At 52.6% G+C, this 27,629-nt stretch overlaps 2 protein-coding genes across 5 annotated transcripts in view; one reads left to right on the top strand and one right to left on the bottom strand.

The window, feature by feature from the left end:
- Window positions 1–426: 426 nt before the first annotated feature.
- On the bottom strand, window positions 427–15,528 carry ABHD6 (abhydrolase domain containing 6). 4 transcript variants are annotated; one of them, XM_027884798.1, is made up of 11 exons: window positions 15,435–15,471; window positions 13,986–14,051; window positions 11,955–12,024; window positions 10,108–10,255; window positions 6,626–6,782; window positions 6,111–6,224; window positions 5,752–5,884; window positions 4,323–4,480; window positions 3,466–3,520; window positions 2,906–3,006; window positions 427–2,212 (listed from the first exon to the last, which is right to left on the bottom strand). In XM_027884798.1, the coding sequence occupies exons 4-11, from the start codon at window positions 10,224–10,226 to the stop codon at window positions 2,036–2,038; spliced, it is 1,014 nt and encodes a 337-aa protein (XP_027740599.1). In that variant the 5' UTR covers window positions 10,227–10,255; window positions 11,955–12,024; window positions 13,986–14,051; window positions 15,435–15,471; the 3' UTR covers window positions 427–2,035. The 4 variants fall into 4 exon arrangements, with proteins under 4 accessions (XP_027740599.1, XP_027740600.1, XP_027740601.1 ...); XM_027884799.1 differs by lacking the exon at window positions 13,986–14,051 and having other exon boundaries at window positions 15,435–15,528; XM_027884800.1 differs by lacking the exons at window positions 13,986–14,051; window positions 15,435–15,471 and adding an exon at window positions 12,169–13,623.
- Window positions 15,529–22,442: 6,914 nt separating this feature from the next.
- Window positions 22,443–27,629, top strand: part of DNASE1L3 (deoxyribonuclease 1 like 3) — a 6,019-nt gene continuing 832 nt past the window's right edge. The window contains exons 1-8 of the mRNA XM_027884757.1: window positions 22,443–22,644; window positions 24,063–24,151; window positions 24,786–24,878; window positions 25,167–25,279; window positions 25,762–25,874; window positions 26,236–26,393; window positions 27,263–27,359; window positions 27,587–27,624. Of these exons, the coding sequence (XP_027740558.1) occupies window positions 22,513–22,644; window positions 24,063–24,151; window positions 24,786–24,878; window positions 25,167–25,279; window positions 25,762–25,874; window positions 26,236–26,393; window positions 27,263–27,359; window positions 27,587–27,624 (833 nt within the window). The 5' untranslated portion in view covers window positions 22,443–22,512. The remainder of the gene's footprint in view (window positions 22,645–24,062; window positions 24,152–24,785; window positions 24,879–25,166; window positions 25,280–25,761; window positions 25,875–26,235; window positions 26,394–27,262; window positions 27,360–27,586; window positions 27,625–27,629) is intronic.

The raw sequence follows: 27,629 nt of genomic DNA on the forward strand, positions 1-27,629 counted from the left end.
GGGGAAAGGAGAAACACAAATACAGTTGCCTGGATATTGATGTCAGGCTATCACTAGCACAGTGTATGAATTCAGGAAAACTTGTATTTTATGGCTGAAATTGGTATTTAACACGCTTGCAAGAGTTTTAAGAGGAATCTTGGTGCTTAAAACCCAACTCCCCTGCCCCTTGAGATTTTGTTTTCCTTCTTGAGTTGTTTGTCGCTATCTTGTCTTGAGATGAGACTCTTTGAAGAGATGAGACTCGAGCCTTCCTGGTCTTCACCATCTCTCTTTCCGTTACCAAATATTCCTTGAGCCAAAACCTTCATCTCCCAGAAATGTGGGGAGGAGAGAAGCAGCAGAACAAGGCCCCTGTGCTGTGTATCATCCCATACCATAGCCCCCTTATTCCTCAAAGGAAAAAATAATCATGGCACTGTGGACTCCTTGAATCACTAGATTTTAATAGCCATATAAATCCTTTGCATACAGCAATCTGTGGCATGAGAAACCATATAGATACCCAACAAGTTTTTCTGGCTCTTACCACATAAAACTATCATCAATTTTATTTTTTTTTTTAATCAACTCCTGTAGTAGAAACAATAACCAAGCAATTAACAGCAGATTTCTAATTTTCTAAAAGAACAATGTTTCTTCTCTTAAAAAGACCAGAGAAGCTGGCAGGGAGTCTCAGATGCATGTACAGATCGGGGTACCTCGGGGAGCCGTCGCGCAGATGGCTGTCAGCACCGCAAGCGTGCGTACCCAGTCGGGGGGGGGCGTGAGCAGCACCTGCTGTCAACCCCGGAGGGGGGCTGGGGGTGACCGAGGGGTGACAGCCACCGGCTGCTTTGCCTTTGAGGGCACCACGCACTGCCTTGCCCTCCAGCACCCACTGGTCCTGCCCACGGACGGGACCAGTGCCCTGTCACTGGGGTGGGCAGTGAGGGACCGCACCTGGAGAGTCGCCTGTTTCTACCTATAATTTCACTTGATCAGGAGTCATAATCATCAAAAGCACACTGTACCTTTCCACACCACCACCCAGCACTCACAGGCCAGCTGACTCTGTCCTCGGCTGCCCAGCGAGCCCAGGAGCCCACATGTCCTGCACCAGCCATGCACGGAGCCCGCTCCCACCCCTCACGCCTGTCCCAGTGACATTGGCTTTTGCAGAATTCACAGAATTCATAAAGAAAATCGTTATTTACATCAAGGTGTTCAGCAGCGCGATGTGATAGAGGAACTGAGACGAGTTCGCCCACGGGCTTATTGCTGACTCGGGCCCGGGCACCGAATCGCCCCGGGCGGTTTCCATCCCTCTGGCTCACACAGCGGTGGCAAAGCTGCCGTCTGCACCCCGTTTCCACTGGCTGTGTTCACCCTCAGGGAGAACCATCCCTGGGCAAGGCAGGCCCGGCATGGACGCCACACCCTGGGCAACATTAAGGCATTACATATACACAGGAGCTATTCAGGGATTTAGAAAAACCCACTCAGTGTAAACATTTTTGCACATACAGTCGTTGGACTTCCACACATGAAGTTTTCTGTTGTTTTCTGCATAAATTACGAGTTAAGGAGCTACACAGAGAGCACTCAAGCCTGGAGCACTGGGGGGCTCTCTTACAGCACGGCAGCATGCAACACGACGGACTCTAAGGAGTAGAAATACTGTAAGTCTCAGTCCAGGATGCTCCCTCCTTCCTACACTTCATATATAGTTTAGGTAAATGTCATGGACAACTACGTGCTGGTAACCCGGGTAGGATGGGTGGCTGTGTGAGGAGCGCTGGGTGATTTCGGCTCATTTCTACTTGAAGTAGAAAAGGGAAATACTCTGCTTCCGTTTCTGTATCTATGGAGGTTGCTCAATGACCCCTAGATCACTGTGCCAGTGGTGCTATAGGTTTAGGTATCAGTGATTCTGCCTTCCTCAGGGACTTTGGCACATTGACTCCGATTCGTACAAGATCCCTGAGAACTTATCAAATCTGCAGTACTTTACAATTTAACAGACCCGGCCTGGGCACTCGGCTCCCTGCCATGCTCACGCCTGCTTCTTGTTGTTGTCTATGCTGTGCAGCAGTGCCAGGAACTCCAGGATGAGGTTGGCGGTCTTGCGGGGCCGCTCCACCACCACCGAGTGCCCACAGTTCTCCAGGATGTACACGTGGCAGTCCGGGATAGCGCTCGCTAAAACATTGGCGCCAGAAACATCCAGGACCTGGATGGCAGGGGAAAAACAGTCAGAGCTGCGGTTTGCTGGACACCATAGAAACCCTGCTGGAGCTGCCTTTGCAAGTCCAATTGAGATGCCAAGCAGGGATGCAGACACAGTCCTTGTGATGCCAGCACCCTGCCTGGGGACAGGGAAAAGAGACTGCTTGGTGCCAGTCTCAGCGTGCAGCAGGGAACTCTCTTGGATGCTTTTTGGCTGTTGGCTCAATGCAAAGGGGTCATTGCAAGCAAACACTTACATCCTTGCATTTACAGAGCCCTTTGCATGCCTGCAGCTTGCTTCCTCCCACTTCTTCCCTCCCACTCCTGCCTCTGAAACCAACCCTACAACTTTGCCTTGAAACCTGCCCACAAACAGCACATCTCTTCCCAGTTGCCAGGACAACTCTCTTTGCTGATACTTCATTCCTCTTCCCAGATTTGGTGCTGGCACCTACCCATCCACCTGCCCCCGTGCCCTCCCCAGCCCCAGCTCTGCCCTTTCCTCTCTCTGGAAAGCTGACTGTCAGCTTTCTGCCCATCTCCCTGCCAAGCCCCCCTGCCCAAAGCCACCAGGGACAGGGACACACAGTGCCAGCTCCCTGCACAGCAGTGCACAGCTCCACAGCACAGCCCCCGTGGGTGGGCACAGGCAGAGATGGAGACATGGTCCATGGGGGATGAGGAGGGTCCTGCATACCTGGTCCTGCTTTCCCCAGATGACCTGTGTCGGCGCTTTGATCTTGCTCATGTTCTCATGGAGAGAGTGCCTTGACTTTTCATCCACAATTTCTAAAAACACTAGTAGGGCAAAAGGAGAGTCAGTCCTACATGGGAGATGTTTTGCCTCCCATTCTCAAAGGGGTCCCTGTGGGCCAGTCCTGTCAGCGTTCCCTCACTGGGAAACCCATGCAATGGTGACAGTCTGTCCGTGCCTGGCCACCAAGCCCAGCTGCAGCGGGCCCCTCCACCAAACCATCTCCTCGTGGGCACTGTTAACTCATATGGGATGGTGAGGGTGAACCAGTGACCCCATTACCTGTGGGGGTGGCAGTGGGGGTGGCAGCGCATTGCTACCAGTGACCAAGGCATGTCCCCAAATCTGTTAATGATGTTGCTCCTTCCCACCCTCAGCAAGGCAGCAGAGGGGTGCTGGGGACAGGCAGTGTGCAGGGGACATGGGGGCTGGGGACAGCCCATCCCCACACCCTGGGGATCCTGCTGGAAAGCCTGGTGAGGAGGCTGCCGCCACGCACTTACATTTCCGGTAAAATTCATTGTGTGGGATGCGAACGTCAACGAGGCCCTGGAGGATCTGCAGGAAGAGCAGAGGAGAGCTGCTAAAGGGGACATGTGCCCCACACAGGGCTAAGCATGCCCAACAGCACCTGAGAGCAGCCCCCGATACCCCAACATGCCCTGCACAAGCCTGGCCCCAGCATGAGCTTCTTCCTAAGCATGTGGGACTGTTGAAACCCCACTTAAGCAACATATATTTCAGCAACAAGTAATTTTGTCTGCTGTGATGCAGATACAATTTCTCCCCCTGGCAAGCAGCCACCTCGGCCGTGACTGCACTTTTCTTCTTTTTTGTATTTTTTTTCCCCAAACCCCAAAAGAATAGACTTAAAATTTTTCTTACTCTCCAATCTACTCATCCCAGACTTCCTAAGGAAAACTAACCTAAGAGCCAGCCCTTCGCCAAGTTCCTGTCGCCTGACAATAGGCAATTAACATTTCCATGGCTTTTACTTAAAAAGCAGCAAACAATCCCTCTCTGCTCCGGACAACAGCTGCCTTAGCTATTTAATGCTTCCTGCCGGCCATATTTACTAAAAAACCCTTCTACACCGCAGCCTGCTGCCAAAAACTTCATGGGAGGAGGAATTCCAGTGGACACTGCCAGAGGGAGCTCGGAAAAGTGGGTTTGAAGGGAAAGTGCTGGAAAGGTGCTGGGAGTGGGGCCAAGGGTGTCTCCTCTGGGTGATGGCAGGGACGGCAGCTCCAGTTCCACTCCCCACACCACTTCAGCTGCCACCCTGCAGGCTCAGGGGGAAGCAAACCCCCTCACCACCTCCAAGCCCCCTTTCCCAGCCACTGCAGCATCGGCTTCTCACCTGCTGTGGCACCTTGAAGCGAACGTAGGAGCAAAGCTTCAGCATATCCGCCATCTCCTCGGGCGTTGAGGGGATTAAAGGGATCCTGTCAATACGTTTGGACTCCTGCATCTCCCGAAGCTGCTTAATGAACTTGCTGTCGGTGGTACTTGGCAGGCCTGGGCAAAATGAGAAGGGGGGCATGAGCTAAAACCCAGACGAGACCCCCCAACAGCCCAAGCAACAAAACATCCCTGTGCTGACCTCCCTCGTCCCTGCCTCTGGCTTCCTGCCTGCTCACTCATTAAAAAAATATAAAAAAGTGAGGAAGAAAATATCTGTTCGTACAGCAACCTCATTATGCACCCAGAGATACCCTAACCTCCCTCCTGCTCCAGGGACCCCCAAACCCATAGGCTGACACAACACGAGGTGTATTCCCTGTAGACATGCATGAGTACTTCAGTAAAAGCTATAGCACCTATTTTTATGTGGTCAGCAGATGCAAACCCTGATGCCCAGGCTGCCATTGCACAGCATTGGACAGAAAATGTCAGCAGCCCTATCTGCATGCACCACTGAGGGAAAAATCCCCTGGCAACAATCCCAAACGTTGCTGCAGCCCCCACACAGAGGTTTTACACGAAGAAAGAGCCGGAGAGTCAGTTGACACCTCTCCCAGAGGGGAGTGGGAACCCTGACGCCCCCAGAGCCTGGTAACTAGGTAACGTTTGCCTTGCTTCATTCCTTAGTTCTTATTTGGAAGCCGCTTTCCTTGCGTGGGAGGGGGAAGGAGCTGCTCTAACAACTGGGATGCAGCAAAGCCCTTCCCGCCAGAGAAGCTCCCTGCCCCCAGTGCCTCCTGCAGCATGTCATGCCCAGGCTCCCCTGAGCACCCCGTCCAGGGGATGGTGGGGAGGAAGGGGATGGTGGGAATGGGGGGATGGAGGGGTGCAGTGCAGGCACAGGAACACCTCGCTGACGTGTGCCCAGTGCTGAAGTGCTCTTTTCACTCAAAGAACCCAAAGGTGGGAGGTCAGAGCTCTCCAGCTCCCAAAGAATCAGCCCTCCAGCACACCAGGGCTTTCAGGAGGCCAGGTTGGGAAGGCTTTTCCTATTGCAGTCTTGGTTCCCTCTCCAGAACTGAGAAGGTGCAGACATGCCATGTAAAATGTCTGCCATCCCAAGGGAAAAGGCATTTTCCTGTCCTGTTTGACCTAGTCCCAACTCTAACCAAGGCACAGTGGGGCAAACGCCAAACCCCTGGAAAAGAGCACTAAGTACAAGGCTGTGATTTTCTCCCATGCCCTGCCAGAGATTTCCAAACTGAAAATACAAATTATTTTAAAATGCTTTGCACTAAACCCCTCTTCTGTCTCCAGCACTGCCCTGGGTTTCTGCACTGGCTCCTGATTGCTCTCTCCCTGTCTTGACTCTCTGCCTTGCCCACCTGCAGGACAGATGAGGGTCAGGCTGCAAACATCTTCTGGGTACTGAGCAGCATAGACACCAGCAACATTTCCCCCCATGGAAGTGCCAACCAGATGAAAGGGCCTTCTGTTCAGCTTGATGCACTCCACGAACTGGCAGGGAGCAGAAGGAGCGTTGTTAGGGGAGAGGAAACAAAAGCGTGGGGTCATTAGAGAAATTCTACTCAAAAGCTTGAGGCTCTGGCTGCCTGTGAAGGGAGAGAGCAGGGCTGCACAATGCAGGACTCACAGGGCTCAGCATCCCTCACGTCCCCACCTCCCTCGTGTCGCCCACGTCCCCACATTCCTCTGCAGAGCCAATACAATGCTAGGGCTTTACCTGGTGTATTCTCTTAGCTTGCCCACTGATGGAGTAATCATCCAAGTCTGAGCGGGTTGTGCCCTCGTGCCCGGGCATATCCACACACACCAAGTGCAGGTTCTTTGGCAGGAACTGCAGAAACAAACCAGGGATGGTTATGGTGCAGGGAAACAGCTGCAAAGCCCAGGGGTGGAAAGTGGTGACCATGGGTGGGAGCAGGGGGGTTGTTCCCCTCCTAGCAGCCCCAGTTACTTGTGCATCAGCGTAAGTCAGCTCATGTAGCAGGGATGACATGATGAGAAAGCACGGCCAAGACTGGCTTCCCATAGAGGCAGCAGGTTCCCTGGCAGCTCTGCATGTCACAGGGATGAAGGAATCCAACAAGCAATGAGCATGGAGCTAAGGAGGGTGTTCCTAACATGCTACCGCAATCAACCCATCCCATGCATGCACCCATTGGGTCCCCACGCTGCCTCCAAACCCAGGGCCATCAATTCTCACTAAGGAGCACCATGACAGAAATGGAGTCCCACCTTGACTATGGACAGCCACATGTCTTTGTGGGCTGAGAACCCATGTAGCATCAGGATGGACGGTCGGTATCCAGGTCTTCCTCTATAGGAATAACAAAACTGATAGTCATCGTAGTTCGCATATCTAACCTGCATGCCCAAGGCTCGGCGCCAGTACCTGAAAATGAGGAGAAAACACCAGTGAGCAAGACAAGACCAGGGCCCAGCCACGATATAAGCCAGGTGACAATCCAAATGCAGCCACAGATGGCTTGCTAAGGCTAGTTAGGCTGGGGTCACGCTGGTGCCATCATGAGACTACTGGGACTAATCCGAATATCAGGTCCCTGGACCAGGTCCTGTGCTTCCATACGATCCCTTACAGGTGTAGTACTAGTGGCTGGCTATTCATGGCTGCACTGCAAGTGGTTTGTGGGGACACTTTGTCTGTAAAGAGTTTTTAAAAAGGCCCTGAATAACTCTTTGGCAATGGAAATGGGCCAAAATGACAATTGTAAAACTGAAAACACCCAAAGATTGGTCTGAGGAGAGAGACCCCAGGGAGAGGCAGCATACACGGCAAGGCAGCATGCAGGGCTGGCAGGTCAAGGGAAGTGGTTCTTCCAGGTGGGTAAGGAGGATCTGTCACAGAGTTATTTAGACACAGTCCTGCATCAATGGGAGAACATCAGCCCACAGACAAGCACACCAGCCAAAATATCACTGTCACCTGGGAGCACCAGCCAGGGAGAACCTGGTTCATATGGACCAGCTACACAACATTTAAAAATGTATTTATATACCCACAAAGGACTGGAGGGGACCATCCTTACACAGGGTCTGACACCCTAGGAGATACCAGGCTAACCACAGGTTTGTCCCTCTGAAAGCACAGGGGGACAGTTCCTGCCAGCACACTCTTGCAGTTCAGAGGATGCAGTGAAACTGCCGGCCAGAAGGACCTGGACAGAGATTATCGGTGACACTTTGGACACATGATGTGGACGTGCGGCCCAAGACAGAGAGCAGGCTCTCTTGTTCTGCATTTCCCCTATGCTCAAACATAACCCTTGTCAGGACAACTACTGGGCTACTCCTGATAGCCAAGACACTGGAAAAATATATGTTCTACCAGAATTTATTTAAGACACAAGCACAAGGTCACCAACATGTCTGGACTGTCCTACCTCTCTGCCCACTCAAAGCTTATGCATAGTGAAATCCTCTTTTAGCATAATCCCTTTCTCGAGGGAGCTAGTGGGACTTAAGCAGCATCTTGGCTCAGTGCTGGTCCTACAAGGAGAGGTGAATTTCTCCCTAATAAGTGTCTTAAGAGTCCTTGCCTCAAAAGCACTGGCGTGAACTACCGATGGGCAAGATGATAACATTTTTAGCAACTGATCCTAATGGATCAATTCAGCAGAAGGCAAAATAATCTGTGCAAAGCTGAACTGATCCCCCAACAAGGTGTTAACTCGCTTAGTGGCAGTGGCTAAACTGATTAACCCCTGTCACAGCACAGGCAGAGCAGCTCCAGGCCGGGTCAGTGGGGCAGCCCTGGACATCGTGCCAGGCAAGGAGGCGCATTAGCAGCAGGGAAAGCAGTGAGACCACGGGCAAGGGGGACCCAGCATGACCCTTGACTGCACCGGCTGAGGACACTGCAGACCAGCAACAAAGAGGAGGAGGAGGAGGGGCCAGGGAACTGTGGGAGAAGGGAGAAGCATCCCCTGGGACCTCCCAGGGATCTCCCAGGAGCAGTGCCGCAGAGCTGGAGCTGCATGGGGCTGGAAGGGGAGGGCAGTATGGCATTCTGTCTGCCCCTCTCCTGCCTCTGCTGATGGGGAAAATCAGTGATTTCACCCCCCAAAAAAAGGCCAATTTAAAAAGAAGCCAATAAGAAAGGAAGAGTAAAGAGCAAATCTACCTTCTCGCCCACTGTCCCTAACAAAAGAGGTGATCATGACACACAGGGCACTGCAGTTACTCCTGCAAGATGCCTGTACTGCCAGAAATGCTGGGAGAGAGAGAGATGGGGGCACCATACCCTTCAAAAAAAGACAGCCCTTCTGATCCCTGCTCACACACTCCCTTCCCTCAGCCAAACACAGACCAACTTGCCCCCAATGCATTTTCACCCGGTTCCTGATCTGTAACCAAAAAGAACAAAAGAAGCAGAGGGTACTCTACCTCCCTCTCACCCTGGCTCCTCCAAGCTCCCGGCATGAGCCCCTGCACCTCCTTTGCCCTGTCCTGCCACCCCTGCTTGTGGCCATAGAAGGCTTTGCCCTGACCACACTCACTCAGCTCTGCTGCAGCAGTTTCTCCAGGGATCTTCCTTGGAACCTCAACCCATTAGAGTCTGCCCTGGCTTCCAGCAGCTGCTCATATATCCAGAGAGAAAAACCAGTTTGACTGCCAAACCTGATACCACTTGGACATCTGTGACACAGAAGGTTGTCACACCACCTGCTCTCCTTTGCAGAACGACAATGCCATTCCTGGGGTTTTCATTCCATGCCCTCTCCTCTTATCAGCCTCAGGTACTGTGAATAAAAGCCTGTTAATTAAAGTGCCATTAGAAACAGGCATCATCTGAGTGCCGCAGTGGGCAAAATTTTCCTTTCACAGGAGGTCACTTGGATTTAGGAACACCCCATGAGCTGGACTGCAGAAGCCACCATCTGCCAGCAGCATGTGAGGGCAGCCTGATGTGCTGCCTGCTCTGCCTATTCTGCCCACTCTGCCCGCTGCTGCCTGCTCCGTGCTGGGTGATGAGACTCTGCCTTCACTTCTGAGGACTTATTCCAGCTTTTCCCTGCAACAAACCCAGAGAGGAAAGCTGCCAGAGTGCTTATCACTGATTTCCAGGGACAAAGGAGGACTGATGGATGTAGTGCCTGCCTCCTGGTAATCAGAAAGGACAAGATGCAAGGGTGTAAGGAAAAGCATCGTCCCATCCCCTCTGATGATCCATTCCAGAAGAAGAGGAGATGAGAAAAGCCTTGTCTGTAACTACTAGTGAGAGAAAAGCCTTTGCCTGCTGAGCAGGGAAGGGAGCATGTGAGCATGGGGACACCCACACCATGGCCACATTGATGAGGTGGGAGGTCACCAGACTGCCAGGGCTGCCAGGCTGGGGGACAGGAAACTGTGCTTTTTTCAGCCACAGTCCTGTCCTTCGGGGAAACAACCCAGAAAGATTTGGAGAGCTCCTGCAAGCTGGCACTGCAGTGGCAGCTGGGCCAAGAGCCCCTTGACACAGTCCAGCCAAAGCCCTGGGACAGCAGGGGCCAGAGCAATCCTAACAGATGTAAGCCTGCACAGCAAAAAATGCAATAAGAAAACGACATTTTCTTCCTACAGAGATGCTTAAAGCTACTCACAGCAACATCCACCTCCATGCACACCACCATGCACCTGTGTGCATGTGGGGACCTGCTGGGAACAGCAGCCGTTCCACCCCTGTGCCACACGGAGAGCAGCCGGGCTCGGGAACTCACCAGTAGTAGATGCGGATAAGTGCTGAGGGCCACAGGAGGAACGAGGCCACGAAGGCCAGGATGGGGATAGCCAGGGTGCCACCGGCGATGACAAACATGTTCAGCACATCCAGGTCCATGCTGCTCTTCACCACCCAGCCTCACCTGCCTGCGTTTAGGGAAGGATCACAGGTTAACCCCCAGAAACGATGACAAGTCAATGCTAGATGAGAACTCTGCTGCCAAGTGAAGAGGAAAGTGGCTCTGCAAGAGGCAGAGAATAATGCTCAGGAGCACAGCAAAGTCTTCTTAAGTTTTAAAACCCCATTATTTCTTCTGGCTCCTTAATGGATCTAATTATTGCAATGTTATCCTCTCAGCAGAGCACATCACAAAAGGGCAATGGACCTCCTAACAGGAATGGAACATGTCAAAGGTGACAGGTATCAATACGGCCCTTGGGACACTTTGCAGACACAGGAAGCACAGCCCCCCGATGGGTGCAGGCAGCCTTTCCCCCCACCATGGGTGCAGGCAGCCTTTTCCCCCTGATTGGGTGCAGGCAGGGCTGGCTTAAGGCAGGCTCCACATTTCTTTTTGGAGACAGGCGTCCAGCTCCTTCTCCCCTCCCCCTGCCCAATCCCAAATCCCCAGCACACAACCACTGACCTAGAATTGATGGGTTGAGCCCAGCTCTCATTATCGCTCTGCACAGACACCAACTAATCAAGGAAGCAGAGCCTATTAATGTTCTCGGAAACTGAAGGAAATAACTTGGCAGGGCACTCTTTGGTGACCAGCCCTTATCTGAGACAAATTTATCCCCATCCCCACCCCCACATCCTCGCTTCTGCCCCACATTTTGCAGTTGATGTGGATTACAGGTGCCTATCCCAGCTCCCCAGCATCCTTCAGATAAATATCAGGGACAGCAGGCAGAGGACACTGGGTGCAAGGGCAAGCTCCCACACAGTGCCTTGCTTGTCCCTGAACTCTCCCCACGGCAGGCAGCTGGGAGATATTTTTCTCATTAAGAGATTAAATGCTGCCACACACTCATCTCCTCTAATTCCCCCTGCTAACCAATTCGTGGCTCGCTCTTTCCTCAGAACTTTTATACCACATTAATAAAACAAAACATCCTCAACGCCTTTGTTCCCACCAGCTGCCCACCCCCCATCACCACCCTCACGTTTCTGCCTGCCAGGACGGGGAGAGTTATCCCTACTTCCTGCAAGACTCCCGGTGGTATATGGCATGTTATGCCACGAAACAGGAACAGAATCACCACAGTCACAGCCTCCTGCCCCCAGACACCCTCACACTGGACCACATCGAACCCCCAAGAGAAACGGCTTACAGAACTTCTGAAGCATCAGCCAGATTTGCCCTCTTCCCCCAGGGAAAATAGGAACAACTGAAATTCGAGGAAGACTGTAAATATTTCCACACCAGGCACCTCCTTAACAAAGCTAAACCTCATTTCCGCCTTCAAGCCACAACAACACGCCGTTAGTCGCTTAATAAACATTTTGAAGAAAGATCCTTGATGTCAGCACGGCTTATTCATAGATAAACACCTTGTGCAACCGATAAACCTTGTCCGTGGGAGCAGGGCTGCCCGAGAGGCCACCACCGAGCGCTCGCTGCCTTTCGCTACATCACTAACACAGGGCAGAAATTAAGCACAGAAAATCGCCATTGTTCCCACCGGTGACCCGTAACGACAGAAGGCTGCAGGCAGGAAAAGCGGAGGCGGTGGGAATCCCTGAGCTCCCTGGCGCGGGGTCGCCACCTCTACCTCCACCTCCACCACCGCTTTTAGAAAGCAATACAAGCAGCAGACAACCTTAAAAAGCCCGGCTTACCTTGCAGAGTTCCCCTCCTCCTCTCGGCACAAGTCCTGCTCGCTGTGGGCAGCGGCAGTGTCTGAACAAACTGTCAGAAGAGGGGAAAAAAAACAAGGTCAAAATCGCAGTCCTGCTTTTCCTCCTCCCTTCAGGCTCAAGCAGCCCGGCGAGTTCAGAGTATTTAAGTCACCAGCTTCCCTTCAAGACGCCTCATATTCACCTTCTGACCAACCTTTCCCCCATTTATGTAATGGAGGATACAATAAAGCCAGTCGAGCGCACTCGTGCCAAGCAGGAGCAAAGTGCAGGCGGCCATCGGGAAGGAAGCAGGGCCGGGGCGGCGCGGCGGGGAGGGCCGGGGCTGCGCGGACCCGGCGGCGTGGGCTCACGGTCGCCCTTCAGGTGATTACTGCTATTAGAACAAAGCCCGCTAAGCAGCTTCGCTTCCCCTTCCTCTTCGTCTTAAAGGTACTTTTCCAAGCGCCCTCCGTGCCCCCCCGCTTCCCTGTGTGAGACTGGCTGAAGCGCGGCGCAGCCGCAGGAAATTACTGGAGAGGCAGGGAAAACGCTGGCCTGAACTCGCAGGCAGATTTTGGCCGTGGAAATGCACGGTGGAGGATCAGTGGGAGCACCGAAGCCACCCAGCACGAGAGCCAGAAAACCCCTGAGAGATATCCCCCCGTCCCTCACCACTGCCACGGCCACAGGGTCGGGGCATCCCGGGGGTCTCCCGTCCCCACCGTGCCGGAGCGTTTCGGCGGGGCCGCGGCAGACACCGCTCACCACGTGAGCCCCGGCGCCCAATGCCGGCCCTGCGCACCCAGCCATCCCCGCTCGGGGCCCCTGCTGGCCACGGGTGCCCGGGGGCGAGGATGCTGCTGAGCCTCCTTCCGCGTGGGCAGAGCATCGCCACTGGTCTCAATGGCTACCTCCGATGGAGGCAGCGGGAAGCAAAATGCCAGCAGGCCTAGCTGTGCACTCAGCGGCAGCCACACCATCACCACAGTCCCCAGCAACCCCAGCCCCATAAAGCCACCTCTGCACCCGGCAGCGCTGCAGGGACAGCGGCTCCCGAAAGCCTTGTGGGAGTACCCACAGTGCCAGCCCCCTGCGATGGTGCTGTGCCCAGGGGATGATCGCCGTCCGTGCTGCGCCGGTCCTTCGCTACCAGCTTGAGACACTGCGGACTTAAAAATAAAGGCAAGCTCCCTGGTAACAGCTGCAAGTCTTCAGATCACAGCTCATTCATCACCTTGAGGTGCCCTGTGACCAAGAGTCACAGCAAGTGGTCCCAAGTGTTGTTACCACTTCTCAGAAGGATCTCCAAGTATTTCACAAATTGCAAACATCAATTAGGCAACTCTGATAAATGGCATATGATCATGGCGGTAACAGATCACCTGGTGATAATGTCAAGCTTGTTGTGCACCTGGCAGGGCACGGGATTCCAAACCAGCAGCACAGGTTCCCACACTGACAGCTGAATGACAGTCACTAACCACTGTGTCCCGTCTGGGAGGACCCCTCAAAAAAGGCACCCAAGGATGGTCCAGGGACAGATACTAAGGGGAGGCTCTACATCTCCACTTACTTCCTACTTCCTACCCTGTGCAAAATTCAAACAGGAGCCTCATCACCTGCAGAAGGGCCAGGCAGGAGGGGGCTGTGGGTTGCTACAGAGGACAGCATGTTGACAACAGTCCCCAAGGCCATGGCACAAAAGTATTTTTTCTCTTTCAAGCTGAGTGGGCCATATCAGAAAGTCTGGAGAAGACCCAACAGTGCAGCTCAAGTGTATCTATTGATTTTTTCCAAGCCCCACGTAGGATGCAGAAGCAGCAGCAGCACAAAAACCATCCTAAGGTGGAGCTGGGTTGGAAGAGGAGAGTGGCAGCAGATGCTGGGCAGCCCTGAGCAAGACCAAGGAGGGATTTCACAACACAGGAAAGACACCTGTGCCCTCGCTGACCAGACATGCCAACATTCAAGCACAAAGGTTGTCCTGGGCTGTACTCATTGGGACTGCCCTGCACCCAAGGTTTTGCTTACCCCACCTGCACCCAGGGCAGTCTATGTCTGACTGACAACAGAGTTAAATCACCAAGGAGCTGAAATCTAAGCAGCACATTTAGGTATATGTTATTTTTTCTTTTAAGATTTGAAAAAGAAAAAATATCAACCCATTTTCAGATCCCACTGCAGAAGCGGGGAGCTTTGAGGGACCTCAGTGATTGAGATGTGGCCCCCAGAAACATCAACTCACACTACTAACTATGTAAGAAATAAAACCCAAAACATGCAAGTGACGCCTTTCCCTTTGAAACTGCCTTACCCTTGGCATCCTCAGCAGCCAGAAAAATAATATTGACCGTAAATGATGACATAACTAATATAACAATTCTCCAGTGGTGTAGTTTGCTGGGTGATCCTTTAGATGCCAATCACAGTGAAGTCGTAGTTTAATATCTATTAGTGAATGATCTCTGTCTGTCAGCCAGACAGCTCTCAATCTTAATCCAGCCTCCAGAGTGAGACGAGAGTAGGAAATGCGCCCTTTCACCTTCATTTATTTATAGATGGCAGAAATGAGGTCATTATTTCTGCAGCACCATTTCACAAAACATGTATCTCTGACACATTTGTATCTATGCAACATGGCTCAAACATGAGCTGGAGAGTCCGGGCTGGCCCCCGACCCCGCTGCTTCACCCCAGGCTGGGAATGTGCAGGGACGAGCTCTGTGTCACTGCCAGCCAGCCTGGGGACAAGGTGGATGAAAAGCACGACCGAAGGAGGCTGTGCTGCCAGCCAGCTGCTGTTTTAGAAATTCATAACGTGCACATCCTCCTTCCGGACCCCGTCGCCATCCTCATCCTGCCGCACACGCACGCAGCGGGGCATGCACGGCACAGCCGATGTCACGAGCGCGCCCGGACTCAGCCCTCTCCTGGCGAATGTGGGGGTGGGGGGGTAGGAAAGGGTTGGGGAGGGATGGGGTAGGAGTATCCGGGAGCCACATCCCGGCCCCTTCTCCCAGCACAAAGTTCCTCCTCCCCCCACCCAAAGCATCCTCCTCCAGCCAAATGACAGCATCCTCCAAACAGCAGCAGCCGAGAACACAGAATCGTGTAGTATCATAGAACGGTTTGGGTTGGAAGGGGCCTTAAAGATCATCTTGTTCCAACCCCCGTGCCATCAGATGATTAATCGTTGGAGAGGGGGAGAATTTAAAGACAAATTAATTAAATCTTTGGAAATATACATCTGAAATTAGTTCTTGCATTTTTGGCTTTGCTCCCGGTCTCCAGCCCACCGCCAGGGAGGGGAGCGGGGAGACCGGACGCGGGAACGGCTGCCCCCTCGGTCGCCCCCCGGTTCTGTCACTGCTGCTCTCAGCCCCGCATCCCGCCCCCCCCCCCCCCCCCCCCCCCCCCCCCCCCCCCCCCCCCCCCCCCCCCCCCCCCCCCCCCCCCCCCCCCCCCCCCCCCCGCCTCTCACCGTGCCGAGCCGAGCCGAGCCGAGCCGTAATGGCAGCGCCGAGCGGCGAAACGCGGCGGCTCCGCTGCGCCCTCCCCCAGCGCCGGTGCGGCTCCGCGGGGCGCAGCGAGAGGCGGGGATGCGGCTCCGCGGGGCGGGATGCCGAGGGGGGATAGGCGGGATACAGCCGGGGTGAAAGGGCCATGAAATAGGGGGGGAAGGGAGGGCTGCAACGCGGTGCAAGGGGGGATGTAATAGGGCGGCTTTGGGGTTATAACCGGGGTGCCCAAGGGCTGAAAGGTGGCTACAGTGGGGGCGTGTAAAGGGACATTAATGGAAGCTCAAGGAAGGATGAAATAGGACCGTGGTGGGAGTACAAGTGGGGAACGTAATGGGACTTCCATGAGGGTACAAGGAGGATTGCCACAGGGGTGGAAGGGAGGTGCAGTGGGGGGCTGCAGGTGGGGTGTAATGGGGGTGCACAGGGGCTACAAGGTGGCTACAGTGGGGGGGTGCGAAGGGACGTCAGTGGAGGTGCAAGGGGAGGGTGCAGTGAAGCTGCAAAAGAGTGCAAGGGGAGAAGTAATGGGGTTCCCATGGGAGGGAACAGGGGTGAAAAGTGGGGTGCAGTGGGGGGATGCAGTGGAGCTGTAAAGGGAGATATAATGGGAATTCGGTGGGGTGGCAGCAGGGGAATGAAACTGGACTGCAGTGGGAATGCGTGTGGTACATAACTGGGATGCAAGGTGGGATATAAGATGTGGTATAAGAGGGACGGAAGAGGGGCTACAATGAGGTGCAAGGGGGGATACAGAGTGGCAACAGAGGGATTTGATGCGACAAGTGGGGGTGCAAGGGAAGGCTGTAGTTGATTTAGGGTGTGCAGGGGGTACATTGGGGTATGCAGTTACAACAGGGATACAACAAAGATGGATGGGGGTATGCAAGGGACACACAGCAGGGATTCAAGGAAGATCCAATGAGATTACAGAAGTTATACAATGGGGTTGCCATGGGGATGCAACAGGAATAAAAAAGGGAATTTGATAATGGCAGCAACAGGGTTACAACAAGAAGATACAAGGGCGGATACAATAGGGGTTACAACAGGGAGGTAAAGGGGATGCAAGACGACTGCCACAGAGATACGAAGGGGAATGCAGTGCTGCACCCCACAGGGAGACCTCACAGCCCCCTTGCACCAGGCCTGGGAGCAAGAACGGGAATGGGGGACAGCTGTCCCCTTCCCAGGTCCTGGTGTGGGCTGTGATCAGGGAGCACAAAGATCTGCCCTCTTTCCTGTGGAAAGGGCACAAAGGTTGAAATCAGAGCATCCCACTGATAAAAGTCCCATTTCAGGTATGAAAGTAAGTCTGCCATTTAGGTTACAAGCCTGTTACCTGCTCTCTCTTCCCAACAGATGACACTGCTTGCTCTCAGAAGCTGCATTTCAACCTGCATTTAAAATCTGCTCTGTTTTAATTTAAAACTGCCACCCGAATCCTTTTGCTATAAGCAATTTATGTTCATTCCCCTTGGGTCATATATCAGACTGGTGTGTACCTTGAAGATAGGCCAAAAAATCTGAGAAAACTTAATTAAATTGGAAATGAGATCAGCTCCTGAGTAAATGCAAATTGGGTCAAATCCTCACCCCACCTGTGCTTTGATAAGGGATGTCCTTTTGGTCTGCCAGGCTAGGAGACATGAGATAACTGGTATAAATGGCTTCCCGGGTCAGAGTTTACTACGATAACCATAAACTTTTGATAACATGAGCTGTTAGAAGAGATTTACAACTAAAATCAAGGGGTTTAGGTGGCCTGGTGAAGGTGAGGCACAGCCTGTTTTGGGTTTTCTTTAAAGAGCTTCCCAGTCAAGCTGGGCTAAACAAAGCTGCGCTTCCGCTAAAGTGACCTAATCGGACATGGGAGGTATTTCACATCCCTCCAGACATTGTTTACAGTCGCATTTGTTTGTTCAACTTTCTCGTGCATGGCCAAAGGCTCCCGTGGGACACGTGCAGGGCAGCACTGACTCACTCCACGGATGGATTACCCACCCGATGGCTATTCCAGGCCACCTGGTGGGAAGTCCCTCGATATAGTCATGGCAAATTATGGCCCTTAAAATAGAGAAGCTGAAGGAGAGGCTTGCAGTGGTTTCATGTAGAAACACGGCATGAGCCAACCAGGGAACCTGCTCTTGCAATCTCAGCGTGCAGCCACAGGGAAGAGTCACTGGGAGACTCCTTCACTGGCAACGGGGAAAGGAGGGATCATCAGGGCTGTCCCGAGCCAACCACTGTTGGGATGAGGCAACAGCTTCAACAGGTCACAGCCCTGGTGAGGCAGTCTGCAATGCTGTGATGACTTTGCTAGGCAGAGGCTGATCCTCTGTCCCAGCAAAGTGGAAGAGACCTTGGACTCTCCAAATGGCGTGGGAGGCTGTGGGGAGGGCACAGGGCACAGCTGGGCTCCCTGTCCCCACAGGGAGCAGATGAGCTCCTAAGGACACCTCCTCAGACCCTGTGAGGCCATGCTTGGGGTGGCTGTGCTGTGGCAAGCCTAATTTAAAGGCCAGTGCCTGCACTGACCTGTTCCATGAATTTTGTTTTTCCTCTCAGCCCACAGACACAACTCATCACACAAATGCGGCAGCTGGTGAGGACCGAGTCACCCCTGCGTCACCCCTCAAGGCTGCTGGCATTTTGGAGCCCAGCGCCAGCTCTCCTGGCCCTCAGTGGAAAATTACTCATTCCCAGTGCCAGGGTCAGAAGCTGAGCTTCCCACCAGCACAAGAGCACAGCTTTGGTGCTGTGAGCAGGACATAGGATGACCACAACAATGACTTATGATCCACTTAGAAACAAAATGTCTCTGTAAATCAGAGCAACCAGAGGATAAAAAAAAGTTAAAAATAATCAGAATTAGCTGTCCCGTGGCAGAAACCAGTCAGCAAGACTTTCATGTAAACAATCTTGTTTTCCATAGGAAGGTGGAAGCTCTGGTTGGATTCAGGCCAGGGTAGCTGTGGAGACCTCCAGCTTGTGCCTCACCAAGCTGAGCAGCAGCATTGCTCCACCAGATGAAAAGTTTCCATATTATTTCCCCCTGCTGGGTGATGGATCCCCAGGGCACATGGTGAGGCTGTTTGTAATCATAACAAGTGACGGCACACTGCTTTGGTGAGGTGAATCATCTTTCCCAGGGTGACGAGTCCCCATCTATTTCCACTCACGTGGTGGTGGCCCTGTGGCACCGTGCCACAAGCGATCCCTGGGGGACTGTGGGGCAGGCGGGTGCCCCAGAGCCCAGCGTGGGACCTGCTGTTGAAGAAGGCCTTGCCATGCCCCAAGCAGTGTGAGACTTTAGCAACACACAGCTACCAAAATTCACCCCCCAGGACAGTGATAAGATCCCACTCCAGTTTGCAAACAGCAGCTCCCAGTGAGCACAGGGGTAAATAACTCCCCTGGGCACCGCTTTCAGCAGCTGCCCTGTCACTCTTCAGTGGCTTCATTGCACAACCTGGGACAAACACATGCTCCCACCTTTTGAAGCATCATAAAGCCAGACCTACTTTCCATTTAATAGCTTTAAATAATACCTTCTTAAATCTACTCAAAGTTAATGCATATATTACACACATTTTAATTACATCTTTCACTGCTAACAATGCAGGTGTACTTAATGTCACAAAACCGCCTTATTTGGTGGCTGCAACATCTTTCTAGAGGGATAACTTCAAAGCCTCATCTCCTCGTCACGCATCAAAGCCTGTATTTCAGATTACCGTGTGCTGCCCTGCAGCTCAACTAAACAGCCTCATTCAAGAAACTGAAAACATGATGAGGCATTTTTCCTTGGCCCGCCTTACAGCAGGCACGCTGTCACGCTTCACGCCACTGGCTGAACAATACTGACGTACACAGTTGGAAAAGAAAACCCTATCAGAGTCCTGGATCAGCAAAGGAATTATGCCCTAACAGTCATTAAATAGAACAACATACCTTCCAGAATTATAAATAAAAATTAAGCATCAAAGAATTGATTCAAAACATTCCAAGTATCTTGTGCACCAAATACTTTTACCCTCCATTACACCAAGATTCCAGAGGGTCATTCCAGGACACTTATTGCCATTATGTTGGCACTGAAGCTGCTTCCCAAATGACCATATTTGGTCTGCAGCCCAGCTATGAACTTTAGAAACATGAAATGGCCCCAGTGGTTTGGTACTTATTAACCTGAAATTCCAGGAGACTGAGATAAAATACTCTGCCTGATGGTTGTGGTAAGGTCACCAAGAATCCAAAGGTCATTTCATTTGCCCAAAAGAAAGTGATTCTGCTTGTGCTTCCCTGGAGCCACATGCTCCCCTTTGGGGGGGACAGACTAATGGGGCTGTTCAGTGGGGCAGCAGGGGCACCCCAACAGACCAGGGCTCAGGCAGAGTGGGCCAGCCTTTGCACTCTTTGTAGAAAGGACACAGCAGCACTGGTGACCCCAGCGGTATCAAACCCCTGACCAGCACAGAGACACCACGCCTCGCCCACAGGGGAGAAATAAAGCTTCAGGACAGTCCCAGGGTGACCTCACACCCCATAGGTGCTCCCCCTCACTGAACACCCCGTGAGTCACGTGGCGCTTCAAGCCCAGAATAGGCTTCCTCTGCCAGAGCAGGGGGAATGTGGGCTCACACCACAGTGTCTGCCTACAACCCTCCCAGAAAGGCACAGGAAACCTCAGAGATCCATCTCTGCCAGGAAAAGCAATTTTGGGGGTGACCCAAGGGCAACCAGGACGTGGCCAAAAGGAAGAGTCTGTGCCTGAAGGGAGAGGAGGAACCCCCACATCGCTGCTGGACCCTCGTACCCCAGTGTCCCATGGGGACCCTAAGCAGGCACTTACACAGGCACACATCCCACCATCCATCCCACAGCACCTCCTTGGGAGCAGAAAGAAGATGCAGGGCTGAACTGCTGCCCCAGAGGTAGCGACGTACCAGCCACAGCTACCACACGCCCAGCGGGGTCTGTCAGCAAAGCTCGGCTGAAGGACAGCACCTACTCACTGCTCTGAGCTCTTAACCAGACTGGCTTTGGCATTGCTTCCAGTCTCATCACCTGGGAGGAGGGAGAGGCTGAGGAGGGGCTTTATTAAGGCATGTCCCACAGGTGCTGCTCACCTGACATCATTCCATGTAGGGACAGAAACCCCAACCTGTGCTGGTTTCACCAGCAGCTTCACCCTCTTGTTCAAGAGCAGGGCAGGCCTGAACTGTCAGTGTTCACGCACCATCGAGGCTGTTTTATGGTCTGATAAGGAGCAAAGAGTACACACACAGAAAGTGCAGTAAACAGGGAGATAAAGCGGTGCAGAAAGGAGTGTGAGCTCCCCGTGTGCCCCTACACAGGTCACCTGGACGCTGCCTGTCCCCCTGCTAACGCCTGAGGTGGAGGGGCAAGGGGAGGCTGATAAGCCAGGAGCCCTGGGGACAAACACAGCACTGACAGGCACGGTTCAGGGTCGGACCCTTCATGGGCACCACAACAAACATTTGCTCTTTGATGCCAGGGTAGCCAAAACAAGCCTCATTTTGGGGACAGCTGCGGGTTTTGATGACTTTGACCCCGAGGCTGCAGCTGCTGTTGCAAGCCCTTAGCTCAGGCTGTGCTTTCAGGAAGGTCGAGTGGGAGATTTACAACCCCTAAGACCTTCATTTTCGCTCTCTCTTTATTAGTTTTCTCCAGAGCCTGTCCTGCCTGGGGCCAGCTCACTGGGAGACCCAGCAGAGAGGAAGCAGTGCCCAAGCTCTGTTATGTCAGAGGGTCACATGCCCACTTCCCCTTAGCTCTGTGTTAGCAAACACTGGGGCAGTGCAGTGGCGTGCCCCTTGCCAGCAGCCCGTGCTCCAAATCCCTGTCTGGCCAGAAGGGATTTGTGGTGCCCATTCCAACGTCTGCAGCACAGTCCCTGGAGAGCTGCAGCTGCCTCCCCAGCAAGACCTGGATCCCACTGCTTTCAGCTGTGCTGTGTCTTTGGGAGCCCCTCCATGAACTGCACTTTGTGCCAGCTCCATCTGAGCCTGTTCAGTTGGTTCAGATGGTGTTCGGAGCTGTGGGCTGGTGCCTCTGGATCCAGACCTGCATGGGTGGCTGTGTGGGCAGGGCACTGGGGGTGCAGGCAGGCTGCGTGGCTGTTCCCAGAGAAAGGAAGGAGGATACGAAAGCACCCTGTAGGCACTGGGAGAAAAATCCAAGACGCTTAAAGATATGTCATTTAGCTTGACCTGTTGTTATACCTCCTGCCATTATACTTGATTGGGGGCCAAAAATGTGTCTCTGGCTGAGGGCTGACATGTGGCAGAGGATTAAGGGAGGGCAGGGGGATGGTTTCCCTGCAGAAGCCACTTTGGTGGCCGAGCCATCCCAACTGTAGTATCCTCACTCAAGTGTTGTTTTATCCAAACTCATCTGTGCCCTTCCACCTCACAGCACAGTCCAGACCCACATGCACATACCAAGACTGCTGTGCTGGGAACACCTGGCCAGGAGTTTGAGGGACATTGTTGGGGCATCACGTATCTTCCCATGGCTGCCCTGCAGCCCCTTCCAATGGGGCTTCTGGTGCCCTCCAGAACCCCCTGCTGCTTCCCAGACCCTCTCACCATCTACCCCATCCATCTCCTGGTCTTGACCTCGGGCTTGGACTGGCCCAGGGAGCCTGGTCCTGGCCCAGCACTGCCTGGAGTGGTCCCAGCTAGTGCTCAGTCATGGCAGGCATCCCACAATGGGTGTCTCTCTGTGGGGAGGGATCCTGAGTCCTGGTTGAGCAGTTGCTCTGCCAGGACAGGGAGGTTGGCTCAGCAGAGCCACTTTTCCCCCCAAGGCAAGAAGTTCAAAGTCTCCATGCTGCTTTGTGCTGGGAGATGGAAATGAAGGAAAGGAGGAAATGGTGATTCCTGTTTGTGATGGATACAGCTGACTGCTCAATCTGACCTCCCAACCAGCCGCAGAGGGACGGATGCATAAACACACACACATACATATTTATAGGCTCACTGGCAGCAACTCATTTTGCTCAAGTCCCTCAAGATGTTGCTCCTCTTCTTACTTTCACTCCTCAATTTCAACCCATCTCTGTGCTTAAAACTTTGTTCCTTCAATGTGAGGTCTTTCGGAGAAACCAAAATAGCCAGACCCGAAGTCGTCGACGCCGTGGTAAAGGTACGTTTGTTTGCCTGGATGAGACACTGAGTTTTCTGAGTGTTTCTTAGCTGTGGAATCTTGCATTTTATTTATCTCCCACTTTATTTTTCTTTTCAAGTGAAAAAATGAGTGCATAATTTAAGAAATATTGTACTCTGAAAGTAAAAATCAGCCTGTGGTTGAACAGGATGTTTGCCGTTATTTTAGCTTGAGTGAGAATATAACAGAAACAACATTTGCTGTTTCCTTTGGAAAATGGAGTTAGGAAAGGAGGAAAACCTCAGTGCACAGTAAAAGTGATTTTCGCTTTGAATCCACAGAGCTTTGTTTTGTGATACATTATTTGACTTCCTTATGTGCTAATCATTCTGAAATATTCTCATCTAATTAAACCTATTCTCAGGACAGCAGAGAGTATCTGTCATATTAGAGTCTGATAGAAATCTGAAAAGCACAATTGCTAATTTATGTGAGCAAACCCTCACCATCAGGCTTCCTCTGCAGCAGCTGAAGATAACTCTGCCTTTTAAAAGGACAACATTTTAGACTTTAACTTTTGCAAGTGCCCTCCAAGATGCCACAGTAAGGGAGATCGCGGTGCTCGGTGTTAGTGGCACGGCTTTGTGTCCTGAATGGCACCAGCGAGGAGTGGCACCATGCAGTTGGGTTTTAATCCTTTGATTGCAAACTGCCAGAGAAGAGGGGTTTGTGTGGGCTTTGCATTTCCAGACCGTTCTTCTTGTACTGTCATCGCTGTGGGCAGTGTCTACTAATGGATAATTTAGGTAATTATGGGTAAGTTACAATTGGCAAAAAGGGGCTTTTTTTCTGTCAGAAATCACCCACAAAGTTTAAAGAACAATGAAACCAGGGGTGGAGAGAAGCCCCTGACCATGCTAGGCTGAGTGTGATCTGGGCTTTCCTGTGGGGAATCCCAACAGCAGCTGCAGGAGCTGAGCCCCACCGTCCCTCTGAGCTGTGCAGCCCTGTTTTCAGGGAGGAGGTTGCTCTGGGCTCCAGGGGCTGTTTCAGAGGGTCTGCAACAGACTGGGAGAGGTGAATGCTGACGGTAGGGAAAGGGGATTGGGCAGTGGCAGCACCCCAGCAGTGGCAGGGGGGCATCAGGCTCACAGCAGTGGCTCTTTCTGCCCCTTACCCTCCACACTTCCTCCTCGGGGGAAAGTGCAGAAGTTTTTCACTAAATCTGAAACCACTCTGCTCCCGAGTTTCCTCTCCCAGCTCATGCTGGGGCGTGCAGCAGCTCTGAAAGCAGAAGAGCTTCTCTCCAGCCACTGCTCCCCTCCCATGATCGCAAGCTGAGTGGCGCTTCTTCCACAGAGGACTTCCCCCACACCAGTAGCCATTTCTTTCTAACCCCTTCCTAATCCTCCAAAACCCCCCACGTGTGAACTTCCTCCTGCTTCTTCCCCTTGCAGATAATTTCTCGCTGTGACATCATGTTGCTGATGGAAATAAAGGACAACAAGAACCGCGTTTGTCCTCTCCTGGTGGAGAAGCTCACCAGGTAGGGTGGCCAAGGGCAAATGGGCAAATTTTGGGAAAGATGCTCGGCAAGAGCTTGTGCTCTGCTCAGCGTCACCCTACTGGGGCGAAATCTTAGGATTTGGGCTCTGTCCCAGCATCGAGGAAGGGCCAGGCTCTGGCAGTCTTGCTGAGGGACAGGGACAAAGCCAGCTCCAGACCACTGTAGAAAACATTTTAAAATCAGTATAACCAAGTTAAATTCAATTTGCTACAGATTAATTCCCAAAGGAAAAAAGAAAGGAGGGGAAATGCCCTTGCCAGGCTGGCACCAGGCTGCAGCAGGACAGTCACCTTCCTGCAGGGCTGGGAATTGCTTTAGATTAGGGATTGACAGCCTGGAGTGACAGCCCAGACAAAACAGCAGCATTTGGCTGGCTGGACATGAGACCCAGCTGAAGGACAGACAGAGGCTGCAGTGAGCAGGGAGAAGGTGGAATAAAGAGCCAGCGCTGGAGAAAGGGGCCAGCTCTTGAGAAGAGTTTAGTGTCTTTTAACCCATCTGCATCTGAGGTCAGGCAGGAAATGTCCCACACCCTTGGGCACAGGCAAAATTACCTCCCTCTCAACCCCTTTGGAGTGCAGAAATGAACTCAGGAACACCACTTTCCTTCCAGTCACCTGAAGGAGCCAGAGGAGGAATACAGGTGCATTGCCAGCCAGAGGCTGGGCAGGAACAGCTACAAGGAGCAGTACATCTTCATCTACAGGTGAGTGAGGCCCCTTGCCAGCAAGCCAGCTCTCATCCTGCCCTCTGGGTCACAGCCCCACAGAGGCAGGCTGGATGTGGTGGTGTCTTTGCTCTGAGGGAGCTGGAGAGGTGCAGGCTGTGTGGGTGGGATGGGTTGTCCCCGGGTGTGGGGATCATCCCAGACACAGCCACCTGTGTTGCTGTATCTGTCCCAGACCATGACCTGGGTCAGAGCATGGAGTCAGTGTTAGACATGTCCTATTGAGACACAAACGCGACATCCCCTATCCTGTCCATTCTGCCGCAGGCAACATCTGGTATCGGTGAAACAAACCTACCAGTACCCTGACACCCAGCCTGGGGACGAGGATGTCTTCTCCAGAGAGCCCTTTGTCATCTGGTTCCAGTCTCCAAAAACCGGTGAGATGTCTCAGAAATGTGTCGTTGTCCCACTGGTGAGTCAGCAAGGCAACACTGGCTGGACCCAGGTGTGTCAGGGAAGGCTCAAGGGGCCGCATCCAGACCCCACATTGCTTTTCCTTCCAAGAGCAGCATTTTGCCTGTCTGGGAAAGGCCACAGCCCCAGGAAAGCCTCTGCTGCCCCAGACAGTGGGCTGGTGGATGCACACCCTGACGTTGGCACGGCCGTGGGAGCAGCGATTGCCACGGGTGCTTGATCAGGGTTTGCCTGCACTGGCACAGCATCCCTGGCTCAGCTGAGTGCCTGGAGGGGGACACTGTGCAGCCACACAGAGATTGCCCCTGGTCCACAGTCAGAACAGAACCTGTTTCTTCCTGAGAGAAAAAAAAAAAAACTTGCTTCCAAGTCAGTCTCTGTTTCTTTGTGACTGATTCTCTGTTTAACCATTACATTTTTTCTGTTCTTCTGCCCTGTTTTTAAGCTGTCAATGAGTTTGCTATAATCCCTCTGCACACCACACCAGACACTGCAGTGCGGGAGATTGATGAGCTCTACGATGTGTATTTAGATGTCAAACAGCGCTGGGAAACCGAGGTTGGTTGCTACCTCTGTGTTACTAAGAGGTCTTTGGTAGAGTCACCTGGCAGGCTATTCACTATTCACAGCTGATAACCTTAAACACACTGATAATGAAACCCAGGCTCTGAGTATCTCTGTGATGTATTTTCACTGAATTCTCCACATTTTGTACAGTAAATTTGATCTCCCAATAAGATTGTTATCAGCATGCCCTGGTGTGCCCAGCAGAAAGGAGAAGTCCCACTGCACTCAGGGAGTGGCTGCTGTTAGAGCTGTAATGGCTACTGGAAGCATCCATGGACCTTAAAAGTCCTTGTCAGTGTTCTTTTGAAGAGCTGTCCTCATGGTAACTTCTGAAAAAACTCTTACCTTCCAGAACTTCATCTTCATGGGAGACTTCAATGCTGGATGTAGCTACGTTCCCCTAAAGCACTGGAAGAACATTCGGCTGAGGACTGACTCTGAATTCATCTGGCTGATTGGTGACAAAAATGACACGACAGTGAAGAGCAGCACAAACTGCCCATATGACAGGTAAAGGGACACTGCCAAACTGCTCACTGGTTATGACTGAGTGAAAAAATATATCAAAAGCTGTTAGTGACCAACAGAGAAAACAAATGTACATGAGGCCATCAAAGATAAAACAGTGTCCAGGGAAAATGTGATGCAAATGCTTCTAGTCAGGAGCACAGAGCACTTTTCAGACCTGTTGGTGAGTAGGCTTGGAGAAGAGGCAGGATTTCAGGCAACAAGCAGCTGTTGCTGTGGCTCAGGTGGGGATAGATGGCAGGTCATTCAGCAGCACTTCTCATCCTCAGAGAGTCCTGCAGACTCCTGGAGAAAGGTGCTGCTGCCTGTTCTGTGCCAGCTTTGCACCATGACTTTTGCTCTTACATTTGTAATTTGGATTGACAAATGCAAAACCAAGTTCTGCTTGGGGAGGGGGGACACCTCACCTTCCTCTGGCATGTGGCAACTCCTGCTGCCACTGCAGTTCCCTCAGCAGGGACAAACGATACATCAGCTGTTAGAACCCAGAGTCCTCTTGCAGAATGAGCTCCTGGATCTAAGGAGGACTTCACTGAGACTCCAGTCATTGGTGTCCTGTGCATTTTGTATCCAAAGCAGAGCTTTCAACTTCCCAGCACTGGTAGGTGGGTTTAGACAGAAGTCATTTGGCATTAGCTTCCAAGGCCAATGCAGGCCAAGATATTTAGATGCCTCATTGCCAAGGAGGGACCTAAAGGAGATGGCATCTCTGGGTGGGAAGCCCATTGCTAAGGACAAACCATGCGTAGCTGTGACTCCCTGCAGGTCACTCCTCCAGCCACTCCCTCTCCTCACCAGCTGCTGCTGGTCAGGCACCTCATCACAGCACCCCATTCCCTTGGTCCTTGCAGGATCGTAGTCAGCGGACAGAAGCTCATCCACGCTGTCGTGCCACACTCTGCCAATATCTTTGATTTCCAGAAGGACTTTCAGATGACTGAGGAGCAGGTAGGCACAGCACAGCCTCTGTAGCAGCAGGGCAAGGGCTAACACAGGAGTGCAAAGCCAGCAGTGTCCAGGCAGTTCTGAACATGGTCCTGGCCATAAAACTGCTGCATCTTCCCAAAGGGATGCAATGCTTGCGTTGCACGTCCCCACATCCATGTCCCACCTGGGACAGGGCTTGGAGAGACCGGGGGCAGCCACTCTGAACCCTCTGTGCCCTTGTCTTGCAGGCACTGGGGGTGAGCGACCATTTCCCGATAGAGTTTGAGTTAA

This window comes from Empidonax traillii, unplaced genomic scaffold (genome assembly GCF_003031625.1).
Source record: "Empidonax traillii isolate 1590-97213 ecotype Southwest subspecies unplaced genomic scaffold, ASM303162v1 scaffold155:size2260171, whole genome shotgun sequence".
NCBI lineage: Eukaryota > Metazoa > Chordata > Aves > Passeriformes > Tyrannidae > Empidonax > Empidonax traillii.

Coding starts and splice junctions, on each gene's coding strand:
- ABHD6 (XM_027884799.1), bottom strand. CDS start 10,226: ATGGACCTGGATGTGCTGAACATGTTTGTCATCGCCGGTGGCACCCTG. Junction 6,783..10,107: donor CTTATCCGCATCTACTACTG/GTGAGTTCCCGA, acceptor CCTCATTTTCAG/GTACTGGCGCCGAGCCTTGG. Junction 3,007..3,465: donor CAATGAATTTTACCGGAAAT/GTAAGTGCGTGG, acceptor TTGCCCTACTAG/TGTTTTTAGAAATTGTGGAT.